Source organism: Pangasianodon hypophthalmus, chromosome 7, assembly GCF_027358585.1.
Source record: "Pangasianodon hypophthalmus isolate fPanHyp1 chromosome 7, fPanHyp1.pri, whole genome shotgun sequence".
Taxonomy (NCBI): domain Eukaryota; kingdom Metazoa; phylum Chordata; class Actinopteri; order Siluriformes; family Pangasiidae; genus Pangasianodon; species Pangasianodon hypophthalmus.
The window spans coordinates 19,328,126-19,350,505 of NC_069716.1; the positions used below are offsets into that span (position 1 = coordinate 19,328,126).

The 22,380-nt window shown below is 38.9% G+C and overlaps 1 protein-coding gene across 2 annotated transcripts; it reads left to right on the forward strand.

Moving 5' to 3' along the window:
- Positions 1-585: 585 nt before the first annotated feature.
- LOC113528753 (BTB/POZ domain-containing protein KCTD8) lies at positions 586-20,824 on the forward strand. 2 transcript variants are annotated; one of them, XM_034305609.2, is made up of 3 exons: positions 586-1,759; positions 13,513-13,542; positions 19,179-20,824. In XM_034305609.2, exons 1-3 carry the CDS (start codon positions 955-957, stop codon positions 19,694-19,696), a joined length of 1,353 nt encoding a protein of 450 aa, XP_034161500.2. In that variant the 5' UTR covers positions 586-954; the 3' UTR covers positions 19,697-20,824. The 2 variants fall into 2 exon arrangements, with proteins under 2 accessions (XP_034161500.2, XP_026773243.2); XM_026917442.3 differs by lacking the exon at positions 13,513-13,542.
- Positions 20,825-22,380: the final 1,556 nt, after the last annotated feature.

A 22,380-nucleotide genomic window follows, 5' to 3' on the forward strand; every position in this document is an offset into this window, starting at 1 on the left:
TACAAATAGTAGTTTCAATTGTAAGAGAAGTGAGCAATCTTTATTGATTTGGAAGCTCAGATATTGATTTAATTGTGTTTGTATACGCAACATGTTGTGATCAGTGTTATTTCACCTTATATCCAGGTCCAAACCTGGCTCAGTGCAATACCCTTGCTGTTATGAATGTCCATTAGGTGGAGCTGTGGTATACCAAAAGTTGTGTGTGTGTGTGTGTGTGTGTGTGTGTGTGTGTTTTGTAATGGATTGGCAGAGACAATGTGAGAAGCACAGCTAATCTGTCTTTATTCTCCAGAGAATATCAAATTACATGCCTGTTTTTATCACCCCTGTGCCAAAACATGAATAGGAATTCAGCCTGACAACACACCAGCTTTGTGGCACAGGCTGTAATTTCACCTCACTTCTACAAACAGACCTTAATGTACTGAAGTCTAATATATTAATCAGGAATCGTCTGTTTTATATTAGTGCTTTTTCTGAGGCTTTATTATTGCAATGATTCACCACTGGTCCTTTAAAAGGCGGAGCCATTTGGCTGCTCCTCCCCCAAACTGTGAATGATGTCATTGTGGCTTCCCCAGACCATGGACAAATGATGTGAAGCCTCTCAGTGAGGCTCTACTCTCTCCCTCTCCCCATGCCTCTCCCTGTGCCTCTCTCCTCCTCTCTGTTTCTCTCTCCTTTGCTTTCTATCTTGAGTTGCTGCAGCTGAAGCAAATTGGCTACCCTCTGTCTATCTCTCTTTCTGTCTCTCTCAGCAGAGATGTAGCCCTCTCCCTCTCAAACTTTCATTCCTCTTTGCTGATGAAGTGCTGAAGCCCTGACTGATCTCCATCTTCTCCCAGTCCACTTCAGTCCTCTGCTACTTCATGGATCTCCTCAGTCCTGCTTTCTGACCTCCTGCATTCTTTCTGCTGTAGCCTTTCTCCTCCTGCTTCTCCAATCTGGACCATGGCCATGAAGGAGACGGTGCTGCCCATCAGCGAGGTGTGCAGCCCCTTCCCAGAGGTGATCGAGCTGAATGTAGGTGGCCAAGTGTATGTGACCAAGCGCACCACGCTGCTCAGCGTTCCCGACACCACGCTTCATGCCATGTTCGCACGGCGGGCACCTGGCGAGCTGCCCCGAGACAGCCGTGGCCGCTTCTTCATCGACCGTGATGGTTTCCTGTTCCGCTATGTCCTGGACTTTCTTCGTGACCGGCACGTAGTTCTGCCTGAGCACTTCCCTGAGCGTGAACGCCTGCAGCGTGAGGCTGAGCACTTCCAGCTGAATGAGCTGTTGAGGCTGCTGGGGCCACCACGTATTGCCAAGCAGGGCTCTCTCAATGATGAGGGCTGCCACAGTGACATCGAGGAGAGCTCTCAGAGCAGCGAGCTGCCTGGACGCACTCCAAGCCTGGATAAAAGGTCAGGGTTCATCACCCTTGGCTACCGTGGCTCCTATACCACGGTGAGGGACAACCAAGCGGATGCCAAGTTCCGGCGCGTGGCAAGGATCATGGTGTGTGGACGCATCGCTCTGGCCAAAGAGGTGTTTGGTGAGAGTCTGAATGAGAGCCGTGACCCAGACCGGCCACCCGAGAAGTACACTTCACGCTTCTACCTGAAGTTCACCTACCTAGAGCAGGCCTTCGACAGACTGAGCGAGGCCGGCTTTCACATGGTGGCTTGCAATTCCACAGGGACATCTGCCTTTGTTAACCACTACAGAGACGATAAGATTTGGAGTAGCTACACTGAATACATCTTCTTCAGTAAGTAATGGAGAAATACTTTGTCTAACATCACTAGCTCCCTCTCTCTCTTTTATTCAGTCACTTCTTCAGCCATTCTCCATATTTCACATACTGGTACATCTCTCTTTTTACTCTCTGTACAGAAAGAAAGCCTTTTGTCTTACCTCTCTGTCGTACCTCTCTCTATTGTTCCTATCTTTTAATTTCTCATATATTTCACATTTACACACACATATAGGAAGCAAACGAGTTTTTCACTCTGCAAATGTGTGTGATAATTGGACCCCTTTATGCCACAGGCTTGAATGAGTGAATGTGAATACAAGCCTAATATTGCATCAGTAATATTACCACGAGCTACAACTCTATCCAATGTGTAACAAATATTATTCCAGTCATTTTTTGCTGGTTTTGTGCAATAGTCTGCTCATTACAGTGCCTTCCCTCAGATCTGAATTAAATCTGGTCTTTTTAGTGGTGGAAGTGTGTGTGTGTGTGTGTGTGTGTGTGTGTGCGTGTGTGTGTGTTGGGGGGGTTGGGTATTGGGAATTGGGGATTTTTGTGTGAGATCTAGTATGTTTTCCTATATCCAACTTTAATTTACTAGCTAGCAACCACACTCAATTAGCAGGACAGGAGAAGCTTTACATGCTCCACGAGATTTGTGTTAGGATAGTGCTCCCCTGTCTCTCACTTTTTCCCTGTCTGCTCAGGTCTAACCCCAAACTTCATAACCAAAATGTAAAAAAAAAAAAAACTGTGAAAGCACTCTTGTGTGTAGTACATGGTTTGTAACCACAGCAGATCCAAGCCTGAATTGCAGGTCTGTGGTTAAATCTGTGCTGTCAAACTCTGCAGGTTTCAAAGTGTTTCAACAGAGCTGTGAGTCCATATGAAGAATTGTGTGTATGGGGAATTACGAGATTGAGGGTGTTGGTCTGCGAGAGTGTGTACAGAGATAAGGCTCAGTGTATGCATGGAGGAAACACACAGATAAAAGGTGCAAGTGATTGACTAGAAGGAGGCATGGCTGTGGTTTTAAGGAAGTTAATAGAACTTCAGTGTTAATCCCACCACTGCACAGCACAGATAACAAGACCATGTGTGTCTTTAGTGTTACATCATGAATTTACAACCTGAGTAAAATCACTAGCATTTCTCTTTCTCATAAACACACTCTGCCTCTTTATCTCTCTCTCTCTCTCTGCCGCTCTTTTCTGAGACTCTAAATAGAGCCCCATTCAAGGCACCTCACACCCATTACCCTTTCTCCACCTCTGTCAGTCTGCATTGTGAAGGTTCAGTACACTGAATGTAGTCTCAGAGACAGGGACAAGAGAGAGGCAGCACATGGAGAGGAAAAAAGAAGAGGAGCGCAGTCACAGTGGTAGAAACAGAGCAGAGGTAGAAAATCACAGGGGCAAGGAGTTTATCTCTAATAGAAAAAGGGAGGAAAGAGCCCTAATGTGAGAAGGCATGGGAGAAGAGAGCACAAACTGAACAGAGCAAGAAGATAAGTAGACTAGAGACAGCTGGTGTAAAGAACATCACAGAGTGAGAGACACCAGCAGTAGATGGAAAGAGAGAGAGAGAGAGAGAAAGTATGGGGGGAGAGCGGTCACTGGAGGCCATGTGAGTGCTGGGCTGTGGACAGCCTTGTCATCTGAGTTTTACATGATGGGTGTGTGCCTCATGGGGAGCCTTTTCACTGCTCCCTCACTCCCTCCTCATCCATACTCTATTAGCATAATGATGGCTGTCCAGGGAGCTCTGAGGAAGGGCACCGACTTGTTTCAGCATGTCAGAGATGGTTACAGCACAGGGAAATGGGTAAATATTCAAAATTGCTGCCTAATGGGGGTCACAAGAACACTAATGTACAGGAATTGAAGCTGGATAGTCAACCAGAGTGGCCAGTTTAAAGATTAATTCATATTAGGGATGTAAAATGTATTAATATTGTGATAAATTATATCACTACAATTTTGTAAGACAGGTATTGTCAGTACTGACCCATTCCATTTTTAGTAAGTAGTCTAGCAATGACTGTCCTACCGAATGTTATAATATGTTATTGTCAGCCCATCCCCAGTTTATTTCATTAAGCAATAAATAAACCATTTTGCTGGTACTCTGTAACCAAACCTAAATATCATGAATGACACAACATCAATGAATAGTACTGTGATATAATATTTTTGCCATATTGCCCACACACATACAGATAAATTATTAAGCAAACCCAAGTCTTATACTTACATATTCGGTACAATATTTTGTACAGTTTCTTCACATCTTAAGGCAGTGTATTGCATATTCTGCTTAATCTCTGAGCATTACCCAATACACACTTATTGTAAATGTTTTAAAATTTTGAATATGTGTGTCTATTACCTTGGTAATATTTTTTGCTCTCAGGATATTCTAATGCTACTGCACCAGTAGTGGCTGGATAGTTAGCTGAACGGATCCATCACTGCCTGACTTCTTAACTAAATTAATGCCAGACATTAGTCTGCTCTCCTGTAGTAAAAACAGTGTCTCGTAATAAAGCTCATTTTATCTTCTGAATTAATTTTAATAGTTAACTTGGAAAGTTAACTATTAATAGCAAATGACTAAACTCATAACTCTGAGTTATCTACATTTGACTATTACTTACTACTTGTAATACTACTTATTTTACTATAAGTATAGTATGACTGTTAATAGCAAAAGACCAACAATCACTACATTTTGTATAAAATGTCTGCATTTACCCTAACGTTCAACTGCAGCACTCTGAATCTGACTGAACAAGTACCAATATTGTTCATGCCGCTTAAATGTGCATTACAGTTTCAATTATTGGTAGCTTTTAGGAGGACTGAGAGATCTGCCAATCATCACAGAGAGAAGCTGGGCTTCTTAGTGGAATAAAATTCATCTACTTTGTATGCAAAAGTACCCATGATGGCCTTACTGCAGCCGTTTGTCAGAGCATAATGAAAAATTACATTTTAAAATGTTTTGTAATGCTTTGCAGCATTAAAACAATGTGGGATTAGGCTTCTGAGTGGTGCAAAAGCACATTGTTCATCCTCTCATCAGGAGATTGTGGCCAGGAGTCTGAGAGCAAAACTGGCCATGCTGTCTGGGTGGGAATGATGGCATTACTTTCTCCCCTGTCAATCAGAGGAACACTAAGCAATCATGGGTGCATGAGCTCCTGTATACAGCAAAGGGCAGATAGCGCATTCCTCAGCGTGTGTTACGCTGCCCTGTGATACTGCAGCCCTTGGTTGGTAGCTGTCATGTGACAGAGGAGAATTCCCTTGCCAGTGGGTGGGAATTTGGAATGACTAAAATTTGATGAAAAAAAGAAAGAAACAGAAAAGAAGAAGAAAAAAGTATGTTTCAATATGCCATAGGACAGTATTTAATCCAGGCTTGGGCTGCACTACCACTGGCTGCCTAAGAGTTAATGGAGGCAAACATTTTTGAAAGTATAGATAAAATGAATCGCGCAACAGCACAGTGAATTTTTTTTTTTTTTACTCTCTAGAATGATAAATTACATCATGAATAATGTAGTCATGATGTTAAACATTTCATTGTGGCATTTTTAATGGAATATTGGGGGAAGCTGTTGCCTTTATATTGCACGTATGCAAAAGGTCATCTTTAGAGGCAACGACTGGTGCCAGGCAGCTGTTGGTTCAGGCACTGCGTATTTGTGAGGATGTTTGTGTGTATCTGTGAGTGAGTGTGTAATAGGGGGGTCCTTACCACAGTGGCATATCGTCATGTCTCATTATTATTCCACTGAATTCCATGAGTGACTGGTATGCATGGGTGAGCGCTTCGTCTCTCTGGGTGAATATAAACTCTGATTGCATCTCTGTCAGCGAGGAGATGGCACAGACACATACACAGGAGGCTGACAAATAAATCCTTGTCATCTGCCAGACGTGCTCATCCTCCAGGTACCTTCACACACCCTTATGATTAAGACAGCAGTTGTTCTGCCAATTCCATCCCAGGTGGTGGGTGCTGGTCCTCATCAACCATAACTGTCCTCAAAAGTAAATGACCATGTCTGTTTTCATCACACTCTCTGCTGGAGTGCTTTTGTCAAGATCCCCTACCTGACAAAACAAATTGAAATGTAGAATTTTTCCTGAATATTGACAATTTCCATTTGCCACCACAAAAGAAATGGCAAGAAATGGTGCCTCTTTAGAGCTTCAGTCATAACCATTTACATTCCATACCAGCCAAAATGAGAGCAGAAATTAGCACAAACAGCTCAATTCTTTGTAAGTATGATCTTAAGAACCAGAAGAATGGTAGGTCAAGGCTCAGTGAGTATACAAAAGAATCAATCAACCTTGATATAGGGCATTAATGGAAGGTGTGAACACTTGATATAGAGGCCAGATTATTCACAGACATAAGTAGTATAGCTGGATATTGACATATCCATTAAATGCAGTCTGGCCATCATTCTCTTCACAGTGTATTTGTGCTTTAGTGTGTAAAGTAATGATGATGCCAGGACTGTGTGTTTGCCTGCTGCAAAGAAATGTGTTGTGGAACACAAGAGAAAAGCCCTCTACAATTATTCATTCAATTTTATATTGGTTATAGAATGATTAAATTATATGCATTCCTTTCCCCCAAGCCGCAGTTTTGACTGAGCTGTAGAATAGGCAGTGGGCTCCATAAAAAAAGCTTGATTGCCTGTTTCAGAAAATACAGACCCTTTCATTTGGACTGATTGTTTTGATAAAAACAAACTCACATTCATTATTCCATTCATATATCTGTCTGTGTTCTGCAAAGGTCTTTCCTATGGATCTATGAATATTTTGCTGGCAAATATTTCTATCTGGATGCGCATAATAAAAAGTTCCAGGGGTACAAACTCCACAGAGTACTATATTGTTTATCCAAACAGCTGAAACACTGAAACAGAAGAGTTAAGACTGCTGCTCTGGGATACAGATGCTGAATTATTGAAATGGAAAACAAATATAAATGTGACTGAAAATGTGCAAAAATTAAATTTGGCCTTTAATGTTGTTCACCCATGCAAGAAAACAGGTGCATACACATATTTTATTTGATACTGATATTGTATTAACGTTTTAAAAAATGGCATCTCTTATTTTTTTTTATGCAAATTCTTCTCCAAAGGCATTGCATAATACAGTAATGCAGTTTCAACAATAGGTATTGCCACAAAGAGGCTTTACAGAAATGCAGATGTTGAATTAGATTGATAATGAGTAAACCAGAGGTGACAGTGGCAAGGAAAAACTACCAGAGATGACATGAGGAAGATTAAAATAACATGTTAATAATAGGGAAAAGTACACACATTATAAAACCTGATCTGCTTTTATTTTGCAGTAAACTCCAGCAGGCAACTTCACCAGCTCTCACCTCCATCGCTCTGGTTAGAGTGTAGCTGTCTGGCTAGTAGCTTTCAGGTATTTGTGATGAAAAAAACTAAACCAAGATAAATCATGTCAGATTTATTTCTGCCCTCAGTGTGAAATTACAACATCTAAACAAGTGAAAAACAATCAGAAACTTTTAGGGAAAAATACGAAAAAAATAAAAAGAATTACAATAACCTGGTTGCATAAGTGTGCATACCCTTTTATAATTGGAGATGTGATTGAGTTCAGAATGAACAAATCACATTCAATCTCATGCACAAAAGTAATTATCATACAGCTGTCATCAATGAAATTCTGATTAACCCCAAATAAAGACCAGCTGTTTCTGCAGGATTTTCTTGACATCTTCTTGGTTTCATCTGACTGCTGAAGCCATGGTCAGCAAAGAGCTGACAAAGCCTGTACAGGGTCTCACTGTTGAAAGGAATCGATCAGGAGAGGGGTACAAAAAATTTCCAAAACATTTGATGTACCATGGAACACCGTGAATGGTAGTCCATTTTCTCCATCAACAAGTGGAGAAAATGGACTACCATAGTGAAATTAACAAGAACAGGAAGTCCCTCCAAAATTTATAAAAGAACAAGACAAACTTTTACCGGGGAGGCTGCCAAGAGACCAACAGCAACATTAAAGAAGCTGCAGGTTATATATCTGCCAAGTACTGATTCCTCTCTGTGATGTGTTATGGTCTCATGAAACCAATTCCAAAAGTTATAATAATTCCATAATTCCAAAAGGTATGTTTGGTGCAAAAAAGCACATCAACAAAAGAACACCATACTCACAGTGCAACATGGTGGTGGCAGCATCATGCTTTAGGGCTGCTTTTCTTCAGCCAGAACTGCAGGTTTTATCAAGGTGGAGGGAATCATGAATAGCTACATATACCAGCTGATTTTAGTGCAAAACATTCAGGTGTCTGCTAGTAAGCTGAAGATGAAAAGAAATTATGCCTTTCAGCACAACAGGGACCCAAAGAATACATCCAAATCAACAAAGGAATGGCTTAACCAAAAGAAGGGCTTAACCAAAAGAAGATCAATGTTTTTGAATGACCTAGCCAGGGACCAGACCTGAATCCAACTAAAAATCTGTGCAGTGACCTGAAGCAGGCTGTGCACAGGAGATGCCCTCACAATTTGATGGATTTAGAATGTTTTTGCAAGAAAGAGTGGGAAAAATATTGCCAAGTCAAGATGTGCCTTGCTGATAGATTCCTACCCCAAAAAGACAGAGTGGTGCAATAAAATCAAAAGATGCTTCAAAAAAGTATTAGTTTAGGGGTGTGCACACGTATGCAACTTATGTAACACTTATGCAACTTTTTTTTTTCTTTTTCCTAAAAATTTTCTGATTGTTTTTCACTTTATTTGTATACTTTGCAGTTGCATATTAAAGGTGAGAAAGGATCTGAAAGGATTTATCTGAATGTCAATGTTTTATTTCACAAAAACCTGCAGTTTTAACAGGGGTGTATAGACTTTTTTATATCCATTGTAGACTTCAATTATGGCCCCTCAATTACGGCCCTTCAGAGTCGATTATGGACCTAAAGGATTTGAATCACTTTACTGATGTGGTTATATTGTTCTCTGCATAATTAGGTACCAGATTGTCTGACTTTGAATGTCAGAATTTTCTGTCTAATATTTTCAATTTGTCTTTGACCAAATGTCATAAAGACATCGCTACTACATGCTTTTGGTATTTGTGTTTCTGTTAATTATTCCTAATTAACTTTGTACTAAATAAGAATCTGAGATTATTTTCGTTGTCTTTTATAACAGAGAAGAGATAAATTGATTTAACAACAATAAAAGCCTGTAGTTTGGAATCCTGCCAGTTTATTTTGATGCCTTAGTCTGGTCTGTTTTTGTGAGGCTGATTATTATACCAGGGTGATAGTTTCTCCCCCTAATGATTTTCTTTCTGTTTAAAGTTGTCACTAGATTGATTGCAAAAACCACCTGGAAATTCCCTCAGAGGTAATCGCTCAAATCACTCGGAGGCCAGGGCACCATCAGGAGACAGCAATCAACCTTTGTTATTTAGTGTTATAATAAAGTAGTGTTGTTGAAAGAAATAAGAAAGCACATTTTCAGTGACTGTTTGATATTTTCAGTGAAGGTTGAGGAATGCACAGCTAAAATGAAGCTGATTTATTTTGAAAGTTGTGGTCTAGAGATTCAGCTTTAGGTTCATCATAAAAAAACTACTGCCATAAACAGTAATCAGGATCCATTTAATCTCATACCTAGATCAGTGTACGTAATAAAATGGTAAACCTATGTCAACTGTATTTATGTACATTTCTATACACTGATTTGCCATTTTTTTAAGCATATTATCATCTATTAACCAATAACCCAGCAAATTAGTGTATAATTAGTTGCCATATCACAGAAACCAAATCAACCTACAATTAACATTAAAATCTTTTTTGTTATCCAGGGTCACAATACAAATATTGTTCTCATTGAGGAAATAGGAAGCATCGGATGGGAAAAGTGTAGAGAGAGAGAAAAATGCAGAATTGTCAAGGTCTTGTAAAGTGAGATGTATCGACTTGATCCCTTCACACCACTGTATGATCTGGCATTCAAGCTCCACTTTGTAAGCCTACTTTTAGTCATAATTTCAATTTCTGAGAATTTCACTGGACAGGGATGCAGTGAAAATACAAGGGTGTGCTGCTGATACATTAATCATGCATACTGACCCCATAGAGAATTTGTTCACCCAGTACTCTGGGACCTGTCAGCATCTGACACCTGATTGCTCATCCGTGGAATCTGCTTGGTACTTGTACACTACCATGGCACTCATCAGCATTCAAACGGAGATGGATTTGCTTTTCTAACCGTGGAATCAAGCAGATAACAAGCCTGTGAGTTTCCTCCTGCAATTGTGTGCTATAAGTTTTATCAGTTAAATAAAGTTTACAATTATTTCATTACTTTAGATAAGAATCGCTGGCTTAGGCACAGGAACTGGTAATGAAATGGCTGTGCAAAACAAATATTCTCAGCTGTGGATTGTCTGTTTTCCATTTTATTTCTCTATTAAAACTTCTTCCACATAACTGAAGAAGATTAAACTGGACAGTAGGCAATGCTACCAGTAATCTGGATTATTCTAGATTAAAATCTTATTCCCTACATTTATTCATTATGATTGTAAATAATTACAGAACTAAAAATGCATAGTGAATTTGATATGCACTGGCATTATTGTGAGTTTGTGGTATACTACATGGGTAGTGAGTGAGGGTGAATGCTGACACACATCTTGGGTGACAGTAATTCTAGTATTTAACTTATTACTATTCTAGCCACATTTGACTGTATCATTAGAACAGACACATGGCCTATAATTTCAGTTCATAATTTCTGCTCAGCAGCAGCAGTGAATATGCTGCAGGATGGTATTAATGCTGCCTATTCAAAAATAAAGCTGTATTCACCGCTTGACAGATGATTAAATGATCCATTTTCTAATACATCTACCCAAGAGAGGGACTGGACTATTCCACAATTAACCCACTAAGACCTCTTATGTGTGTTTATGAGTGCATTGAAGCTGCAGCCTGATAAATGATCATGCATACTGCCTGCAGTGACTGATGCAGAAGCCCTTGGGTTTAGATCAGTGCCTCCCATAGAGACCAGTGGCATCACTAGTGCAGTCTAATGAGGTTTTGTTCATTAAAATATGCATACAGGCCATACAGATCCTGGTATTGTTTTTGAAAATAAAAGGAAAATGGTGGGTGGGTTTCCCCTCTTCACCTGTGTATGACCTCCAAGCCTTAGGATTGCAAAGTTTAGGTGAATTTCCTTGACCCATTATTGCTAATGTTACCAGTTATCAGTTAATCACTGACAAATGCAACACAGCTTGTGAGGCTTGTAATATAGAAATACTTATTTTTCCCCACAAACATAAAATGATCAAGAAATGAATTTAAAGGAAAATGAAGTTTAACTTCAAATTAACGTGTGTAGACTCACCATCTTTAGTTTTAATTAGCTGAAAAAGATGCAACATGTTAGAATCAGTTTATCCACATTGCAATGCCTTTTTAGATAGTGGAATGAGCAAAGATGTATTTCTGGGCATTTTGTTTTAGACCTACAGTTCTGGTTGAACCATAAGTCAGCTGCTTGGAGAAATATAGAGTCAGGGTTGGTTCATGCAAATAAGGTGTGTGATGTAATGTTTACTCAACACGGCTATAGTTTTTTGTTCTTTGTACATTCCAAGATATAAATGGAAAGTTCTCTCTCAGGTTCTTCTTATATTTTGTATCATCCACTGAGTTCTGCTATACAGACTTGTGGCTTACCTTGGTACTCATTGTCACATCCATAAGCCACAAGACCTTTTGCACTCTCTTAGAAGCCATTATGAATTCTTTCTGTCTAGAAAAGAGAATTAGCATTGGTAGATTTCCAGCCTGACTGGGAAAAGATTTGGACCAACTTCAATCTGACATCCAAATGCTTAGTTCATCTATTAATGCGTTACATAAAGAGGTATGTGATGACTATATTCCAAAGCCCGTACTGCAGTTTTTGTCTAAATTGCATGTAAGGTATGGATACATTTCTGCATATGTTTATGGGCATTTGTTATGCAAACTCTATATCTCAAATTAGACCCATGTCTTTTGTTTGCTAAATGGTGTCTACTCTCTACTCTATGTTTCATTTCATCACATGTATGTTTACTGCTGCCAAAAAAAGCTATTCTTAAATTATGGCTCAAACCAAATAATTTTAGGCTCCTCATTTAATTGCTATTCTGTACTATTTAGTTTGATCTGTGAAAATAATAGTGATTAAACTGTAGCAAAACATAAGGAACTCCAGGTGTTCAAAAACCTTTGACTAGAAGTATTCTTTATACTTGATTTTATACTTCTTTGATGTTTGTAAAAAAAAAAAAAAATCAAAGAAAAGATAAAAGAATTTGATTGTATGTCTGGGTATTTGTTAGTTATGTTATTGTAGAATTCATTCTTTTAGGTTAATACGCACTGAATGGGTGGTGCTCATACTTTGTATTTACTTATTGTCTATTCGACAAATTACTTAAAGCAGTTCTCTGATTAATAGCTTATAAGTGGTTATACTATGATTTAGAGTCATGGCGCCTAGGTTTCCTCTTCCTTCTATTCGTGTCCTATGACCGTATTCTGGGTTATAGTCCTAGTTCCTACACTCTTCAGTTCCACACTTAACATTCTTCATTTCTATTTATAATTCTTTTGAAGGAATTGATAAAAGTTCTATGTAGAAGCCTGCAACAGAGGATTTCTCGCTAAATAAATTACATTGCATTTATTTAGCATAATGTTTATGTGACAAATATGGTGGGTTGAATTTTGTCCAAATTTCCAGGTGCCAGTGCATTAAGCAGTTCACCACAGGTGAGCTGAAAAAAGACTACATAACTGAGTGCTGCGCTAGGCTTTATAAAAGAGAATGCAAGGGCTCAATCAGTATCTGTCTGAATATAAAAGAATCAGTAGATGTAAATGATATTCAGCAGTTCAGAAGAGGAAATGAGAGTTGTTAAAGGACAGCATTTCCTAGTTTAGCCCAGGCGTGAATGTGGCCACAGATGGAGCTTTCTATGGGTTTGATTACTGTGAAAGCATGAGAGAACACATTATGTTTACACAGTTTTGCTGCACACTATTTATAGGACACAGTTTTGGCCCTCCGAGAGAATTATTCTGTTAAGGACATCTGCTGCTCCTAAGCACAGGTGATCGGCCTGCAGCACACTATTAGCTATGACAGAAGAGTAAAACATAAAACAACAATGTAATACATAAAACAATGATTTCATACATAAAACAATGATGTAATACATAAAAGAGTGTACCAGATAGGCACATTTATATTTATGCATGTGTAGATTGTTAAAGGCTTTTGTAGAATGTCTTTTCAACTGTTATTGAAAGGTCCAAGAAGTAATAAATATTCCTCTAATCTACCTGGAGACATTTCTAGACACTTCAGCATGGACTGTTCTACATTCATATCAGTAAATTTGCCAGTGCATGGTCTCAGATTATCCAACTAAGATTTAAAATTTAAAATCTACCTTCATCATAGTTAAAAAAAAAATCACTAAGCCACTAAGATCAGCATGTTTATAGTTTTACATTTCTGCATATCATTATTCTTGTGGTTGCCCTCCATGCAATATTAAGTTCTTGTTTCACCCAGAGGTATTACTGCTATATTGAAATCTATCTGATTTTTTCTCATTTTTCTCTTCTTCAATCCTCTTTTGTTTTTTTCCTCCAAGGTTTCGGCAGGAATATTCTCTGCATTATAGGTTGGTATCTCATTTCACCTACCTCTAACCCCTGTATCTAGTAATTTAGGACTTTTGTAGTCCCAGACTAGCAATGGTAAATGTGATGAGCAGCTTAGCATTCAGATGGAATAGCATTCTGGGTTTTCATTTCTTCTTGTGATCTCACTTAGACAAACTGTTAAAGCTTTCTGGCCCTCACTACTGTGTTAGATATTTCAGTAGTCAGTCTCTGCTCAGATTCAAAGCAGTGCATTGATTTAATTTACACTAGACAATGATTATATTATTGGATTGTTTACTTGTTTGTAGCATGAAAATATTAATAACCAAGCCCTCTGCTGTCATGCTGTCAGCATACTGATCCAGGCACAGCAGGCCAAAAAGCTAGCAGCATTTTTTTGGAAAGAGTCCTAAATAGCACCTCTGTCAGGGCTAATTGGACTTCTCACAGAGATTAGATGGGCGCTAATTCTGTTCCTATCCGCTAACACATTTCTGACAGCTGTGCTGATAATTACCATTTTCATTAGTCATTATCATTCTGTTAGTTAGATTAGAGTTTGTGTTTTTTTATGTTCTGCATTTCATATTAACAAATAGGACTGTAGGACTCGAGTCCAGTCACGGTCTTGGTCTCAGTCTTGTATTGTTCAAGTTTTCTTGTACTGGTAACCAATTACATGCTTAAATCCATTGTCCAAAATGATTTTGCAGGATTCTAGGTAATTTTGTTCTGGCATATGTGAATCTAGTAAAGGTTTGGCCTCAAAAAGGATTTGATGGTTATCAGTCTCTGTGTTGACTCTGTCTTGCTTTCATTTGGACTCGATCTTGACTTGGCCTTGACCCCCTTTAGACTCAATCTTGATTCAGTCTAGGCTAGTCTTGGTCTTGGACTTTGCTTGACAATGGAGTTTTTGACTAAAGCCCTGTTAATAAAGACATATAGTTCTGCTTCAATGACAGAGATATTAGGTTGTCAAGCATGGGTTGTACCAAATTTGCTAATTTTTCTACAGATGTAAACTGACCATTATATTTTTACAAGGCTAAAGTGTAAAAGAACATCTCCTAATAGGTTCAAAAAGATGCATTCATCCCCTAGGACTGCATTCAAGCCAAGTAATATGAATAGTTTATGAGTGTGATGCTACAGCCAGGAGTCCAGAACTGGGCCTGCTGTCTGAATGGGAAGGCATTACCCGCTTCCCTGTTGAGCAGAGTGACTCTGACCAGTCACAGCATCTGTGAGCTTATGTATACAGAATAGGTAACATTCTCCCCTAGAAGTGTTCTGTCAGCCAGTAATGCTATATGAGGAACAGTTTAGAAAGCTGAGGTGGTGTCAAAGGAAGCGCATGTTAGCCTTCACCCCATCAACTCATCTAGAGGGTGGGAACTGGCAAAAATAAAGTTGGGAGAATATTGGGAGACAACAGCTAAAATTGATTTAATAAAGTGTCAGCCATAATCCAAAACAAGACATTTAAACCTAGTTTAGCATGTGCCGAAAGGTGATTACCATGCACCCTATATAAAAGTAAAAAAGTAAATGTAAAAAATGTAAAAAAAAAAAAAAAAAAAAAAGTACATTTTGCTCGATAATAAGAAAGTGAGAAAATAAATCAATATTCATTTAACATCCTGACACAAATTTACTTCATAATCTTTAGAAATTTCCATGTAGTCAATAAATACTAGAATGAAAAGCTTTAGAAATTGCTTTGATGTTTGGTCAACACACACAGTTCCTGCCAGATAAACAAGTCTCCAGAGTGTGGTGTGGATTTGTGAATGCATGTGTATTTGTAATTTTGTATGCTTGGCTATCTCTATATTTGTGTATGCTCAGATGCATATAGATTTCCAGCTGTACATGACCTCTCTGTCCCTTGGTGTGACTATGTCCCTGCTGATGAACATGCATTGGACAGCATTGAGAGATAAATGTAGTGTGTGTGTCTATATGCACACGTGCGTTACAGCTGCTCAACAGCTCCTGATGCATGGAAACCTATGCTATGGTTAGACAGTAAAGCTAAGGAATTATCTGTTATGTTACTTCTGTGGTTTAAAGTCCAAACTCACCCTGTATTTGCTAACGGGGAACTCAACAAATGACAGCTAATGGCAAAAATTTCACATTGGAATGCTGAGTAACCCTGGTGTGGCCCTCACTTTTTGCTCCCATACACAGCAGATGATGGAAAAAATCTTACAGTGTGTGTAATACAAACGTACATGTTACAATCGGTACATGTAGAAGGTGTTTTTGTGTCCTTTGTTGGTACGCTTCCTCTTTTTTCCTCCAGCCACAACCTACAATGGTGAAAAGTCTTTGTTAGACACCTAATACTCCCAGACTCACACACACACACTCTACATACTGATAACAAAAAAGTCACTTACACTTACTTTAGGCACTGGAAGTGCAGCTGGGGTAACAGAAGCCTTCTCCAGAATCCTTCTTGCCATGACAGCAGATGCTCAGGGCCTTAGGACCTGTTCTCTTCTATGGATATGAGGGATCACAAGTGCCTTACCTTGTGTCTCTGATATGAACTCATGGTTTAATTTCATGTTTACTATGACCTGTCTGTTTTCAAGTACCCTTTTCAACAATGTATTACTCTCTGGTCAAACTGATGTAGGATGAAGTGTAAGATGACTGTTAAAAAATTTTTTTCTTCTACATGTTCGTCACAGGAACTAAGCCAAAGCCACCAAGTTTCAGGTGGAAAAAAATTATTTGTTCTGTATTTTTCTTTTACTAAAAGGGTTAAAGCAAATGTAATCAAAAAGAGTAGGGTTTTATGCCATGCCCTGATCATTTAAATGACACCAGATTGCCAGTATAATAGCTCTTTGGTTAAGCGTGAAGTATATGGGGGATGTAGCACTGATTTTATAACTTCCTAACATGGATACACATTTTGGCTGGACAGCTGTTTTATTTGTTGTGGATACATGAGCTTTGTTTGCTTGCAAACATGAAATATGGGTTTTAATTATTACAGCATTTTTATAGCTTTGTGGCTTTTTTATAGAATGTTACAATAAAACTGGTTGCAATATTTTCAGAAGTTAGTATGCGCTTCCCGCACCTGGCATGGCATTTTTTTGAGCCAAATTGTTGGATGCCTTGTGCCCCGAGTCCCCCTGGGATAGGTTCCAGGTTCCCCATGATCCTGTGTAGGATAAGCAGTACAGAAAATGGATGGATTCCTCCTTGAGTATTCCTTCATCACAGTGCCACTGCGGTAGACATTTAAACAGGACATAGCATGGGACTGGACTTCCTGTTGTCAGACAGTGTATGACACTCTAGAAAGACTCTTTGCTTCCACTCCAATGCTAACTCACTTCCACCCAGACTGCCAAACCTTTTCTGTGATGCAGCACCAATTGCCATGGGAGCCATTCTCTCCCAGCTACAGAATGAGGTTGAAAATTGTGCTTTGCCTCCTGCGTCCAACTGAGCAAAAGTACTGAGTAGGAGAACATGAAGCATTACATGCATGTGAGCATGGCATGGTACCATCTTTATGGCCACAGATACAGTATTACTGCAGGAATTGCAGGATACGTCAGCAGCTAAGCCTTCATGTACCTTACTGAGACTCTATATCAGACCATGTTGTTTAGCACCAGAAATGGAACCATTCTCACAGTATGAACTGACATGCTAGTGGAATGCTCATATTGCATGTGATAACCAGGCCATCATGTCTTCAAGACTCAGGGGGCATATGCTGGACATGGTACACAAGGGCTGTCTTGATATTGTCAAACTCACTGTTATTGGCATGTGGTGTGGTGGCCAGGCATAGATCGCAACCTGAAAGAGCACTTGGGACCAACAACGTATCAGTTGTCTGATGGATTTCATTGGTGTGCCAGCTGTCTTCATAAATAGAATACCCAGTGATATAGACCCAGGCTGAAGAGTGTGGCAGTAGTGATACACCTGTGTTACTAATCTCCTCCTGCTTTGGAAACCCAGCTTTAAATGTTACTGTCGCTGCTTGGTAGTATTTGAAAAAAAGGAAATAAGGTGGAACAGAGGGAAGCAAATAAATGAATTTTAAGAGCACAGTTTAGACAAAAGCATTTATGACAGAATTATCTTTTGCACTGAATACTAGACTGAATACTGGCCTACACATGAGCCAGTGATCTAGCATCACTTGGCAAAGTGATAGTAATGTTACAGCCACATTATTTAGTTGGTTGGTTTTAGAATATTTTTTAAAATAAATGCAGCACAGTGGTGCAACTAAGCTCTGAAAGATAAAAATGTGATGTTCAAAATGGCAAAATGAAACACAGAAGGCACCAGCAAGTAAGCTATGTGTCATCTTATTGGGAAAGTGTTTTACATGTGCACAGATGTTGCAAATTAGCTAAAAATATGTGTGTCTGTGTGTGTGTGTGTGTGTGCGTGTGTGTTATAATGGCCTACGTATGTGGTTTCTTCATGCTATGTATTTTATAATGGATATGTTTTTTTTAATGTTTTTTGAATTTTTTTTATCTATCGAGGTCTTGAATCTTATCAAGGTTTATAAAGATAATAACTGGTGCCTGGGCAGCACTCCTTTTAATTAAAAAAATGTCCTGTTCATGAAATATAGATAAGCATCATTGCAGATTAAGGTGTATGTGATGTCTGTGTAAATTGATGCTGTGAAAGTGATTCAATCTATTGATCATTAACAGACCCCTGTGCCACCATAGGGCAGTGCACCACTTGGAAACTACAATCTTTAAATACCAAAACATTTATTTTTTTGTAGGAAATGTTAGGAATGGTTGTTGAGATTGTTATAATGACAGCCTTGTAAAATCAAGATAGCCAAGGTAGGACATGAGGTGTGTGTGTGTGTGTGTGTGTGAAAACGTCTGTTTATAGGCATGCCTCCAGGTATAATTAGCATGGGGAGAGTGGCTCTCTGCTTCCCCAGTGCCTCGATATCAGCCTCTAATCACCAATTAGCACCTGCATATGGCATTCAAGGGCTCAGTGAGGTTATAACGTCTTCTGCCAAACTCTTTCCTTATAGACCTACCAGTGCAGTATAATGGAGTAATAATAAAAAGAGATTATATAGAATTTTTTTTGGTTTGAGCCTGTAAACATTTTTTGGTTTGAGCCTATAAAAATAACATCTTCCAAATCTTCCTTTGGAAGTGTAGGTGGTTGTCTTACTTAAGGTTTGTGATTTGTATAATCCATTCTCACACTTCTATTTCCTCATACATCATTTTTTTCTGTCTCGTTTTGTGTAGTGTCTTACAGCAATTTAAGATTTCCCCAGAACTAATTTATCGGCTAGTCAGTTCAGTCAGTGTATCTCAGCAATGCAGCTTACAAGATGTGATTCATAGCTTCGTAATGGAGTTTTATATCCCTGCATGATTGATCCTGTGAGGGATATGATAATTAGATGAGGAACTAATGTGTTAAGAGACAAAAAAACACAACAGAGTGCAGTACTGTAATTTTAAACATTATTCTTTCCTCTATTCTTCTACTTTAAACATTATTGATTGGACCTACAAATACCCTGTATATATCTTGTATATATGTGTGTCTTATGTTAAGCCATTGTTAAATGTTTATCTTCTCAGTGATGTTCTTGTTTGTGTGGCAGGGCCTGCCTGTAGGACCGTGTCCCCGAGGACAGAGTGTGAGGAACCCAAGCCTGAGAAGCTAGCAGACAAGGGCAGTGAAAGTGGAGCTTCCTTGAATGAATTGTCCACCTCCAGCTCAGAGACCCACTCAGAGGCCACATCACCCCAGGATGGAGGCTCCATCTTGGTGCCTCGTGAGAAGGTAGTTGGAGGCTCCCTAGCACCTTGTGGAGCCCTGCATTCAGTATCTCGTCCCCCCAGTACCCTCACCCTCGGCAGGCCACCCAAGAAGGGTGCCTCCGTGCAGTGGATGGAGCTTCCAGATAAAAGGCGCAACAGCGAGCTCTTCCAATCGTTGACCAGTGGTGTGGGGCTACGTGAGAGTGGACTCGTGCGCAGAAAGACTCTGGAAAGACCCAACGTTCAAGAGGAGATGAAGCAGTGCATTCGGGATTTCCGCAAGATCAGGATTCCTCAGGCATTCCCAGAACGGAAGTGCCAGTGGCAGTCAGAATTGCTCCAGAAATATGGGCTCTAGAAACGCACTTAGTCAGGAATTCTGTGGTGTAGTTTTTTTTTTTTCTGATTTTCTGTTTTTAGTTTTAATTTATTTTTAAATGGGTTATTTAAAAAGTGCAAGGAAGGCAACAAGGCTGTTCAAATGGCTGTAATCTTGGATGAAAGTGGGTAAAAAATATTTGAACTATATTGTAGCCTTATGTTCAAACTTAAAGCAAAAAAGGAAAATGAATCAAGCATCCTCAGCAGAATGAAAAACTATTGACGGGGAGGACTGTTTTTTCCTCAACAGCCCATTTAGCAGACACTGTTGCTAGTAAATCAGTCAAACTGAAAACACATTAAATACTCTCTTGTTATGTTGCTTTGTCTATAGAAAATATTTGAGCACTCGCATCAATACAGAGGTTATGTCTTGTATATGTCTTGTACAGTTCCATTGTGCAAATGTGGGCATTTTATACCTCACAATGATTTCCAAATTTTTACTGAGTATCATGAAGCCAGCATGGGATGAATACATAAAGTTAATGACATTTCTCTCAAATACATAAAATTCACATGTTACATACTGCAGTGATTTTAATGTTGAATGATTTAATGAACTGCTATGAGTGGATGTATACTGGATGGTATCTAAAAGCTATGGTCCATATGGCTCACTGTTTAATATGTGGTTTTAGTTTGTAAAGTGGTCTGTGCATAACAATGTTTGTGTATATTTCTAAAGGAATAACTTCAGACAAGTATTAGTAAAATACAGCAACTATACAAAATGTTAGTTTTAATAAAGCACCACAAAGTCTTAAATTTTAGGGCTTTTGATAGATGCCAAATCACGTAACAGTATGCTTACAGTACAATTTACAATAAATGCTGGATTGAGATGCTGAAATTTCTCTTTCCAGAGCACAGGTTTGAGAAGCACAATGACACTGCTGTCTCTGTGAAGCCTTAGTTGCAGTGTTCCAGTAAGTTTCCAACAAGAGCTAGTGTTAGTCTATTGTAACATGTGAAATACAAGCAATGGAGAATTTCTTCTGTAATAAAATGTGTTGTGTAAATGGAAAGAGAAAAATCAGTTTGTCTGCTTTGTGTATGATTTCTTAAATGTGTGGTAAGTTAAAATAAACAAGGGCTGATTAAATGTTTCTGAAAGTAATTTATGATTGTTCTAAACATACAGTATTCATTTAACTAATGCATATTTAAAGACAACTCTGGCCATATTAAAAAAAATTTAATCATCTGCTGTAAACATGACTACTCATCATGGTGATACAGTAGACTCAGTAATTTCCACACACCTTTCCGATTATGAAAATGGAAGAAATTTTTGAAGGGCTACAGCTTTGGTGGCAGATTTCTTGATTTTTTTTTCACTATGTGACTCCTAACATATCAGACTCAAAAGCTAGCAGGATAGAATTTAATAATAAGTAGATTATTAAAGTTATTATTAAAAAGTTATTCATAAGGTGTTTAGTTTTAACAGAGTTAGCTCTAGAGTTCTATTAAAGCTCAGACATTACATTGTATGAAACCTTAGTTCATGAATGAAACGTGTAGACCATACAAACAGACTATGGTTCAATGAGATGGATGTGTGCTTGTTTATTAAGCACTTTAATTAGTATGCCGGAGACTGTGACTTCTAAAGGACAGGTGGTGTATTATGGTGTACAGTGTGACAAAATGCCACCATTGTGGATGTAATGCCCTTCCCGGGATAAACTGCAGGCAGGTACTATGTGATAATAGCCTGGCTTGTTTCTGGGAAAAGCCAGACTTTCACACAAAGTCCTAGCATGAAAGTCTTACTATCTGTAAATCTGTGAAAATGCTGTTCACACACTAATTCCTGGTTCAAAGACAAAAGAGCTTCATCCAAATGACAGTGCCAAATGGAAATTAAGAAGATGAATTAGAGAATTCAAGATGTTCAAGCCTGCCAAAATGAATCGCATGACAACAATTCAAAGAAAATCTGTGTCTATCACAGTGAAAAACACATCTGATTGAACAATGCAAGGGTACAAATGTGTGAAACATGAATTTCTAGTAAGACTCAGGCACACATACATACACAAACGTCTAAGTTTTATCATGCAGAATGCTACAGAACACAGATGCCAGATGTTGCAGGATAAATTGCATCTCTCTCCATCATTCACAACTAATTAGGGCTATTCAAAGACTGTGGTCAGCTAAAGAAAAGAAAATCTTGGCAGTACACTGCTCACAGAACACAGCAGATCCAGAGTAAGAGCGCACGTGAGATTTTTTTTTTTTTTTGTGCTTATGCTCTTGGCAAAGTAGTCAGGCTGTAGTCTGTCAGTATTTTTTCAAAACAAATAATATTGCAACTTTCCAGATCACTTGCTGCTTTCTGCTCACACACTCACGCTTTAGCTTTGTTCACACACACACACAAATTTGCTTCCTGAGCTCACTGCTCAGGAATCAAGAAATCACATAAACAGGACTTAGGTGTGTTACATTAGTCATTACCCCTCTAGCTCATCTCTAAACACTCCCCCTCCCAGTGCAGACCCATGTTAACGCAACCCCACCTTCTACAAAGAGCATTTCAATTACTTCAAGTGAACAACAAAAGATTAAAAAATGGTCCCATGGTGCTCTGTTTTCCCTGACAACTTGTGAGACGGGTATGTATCATTTCAATTCAGTTCATTTCCATTT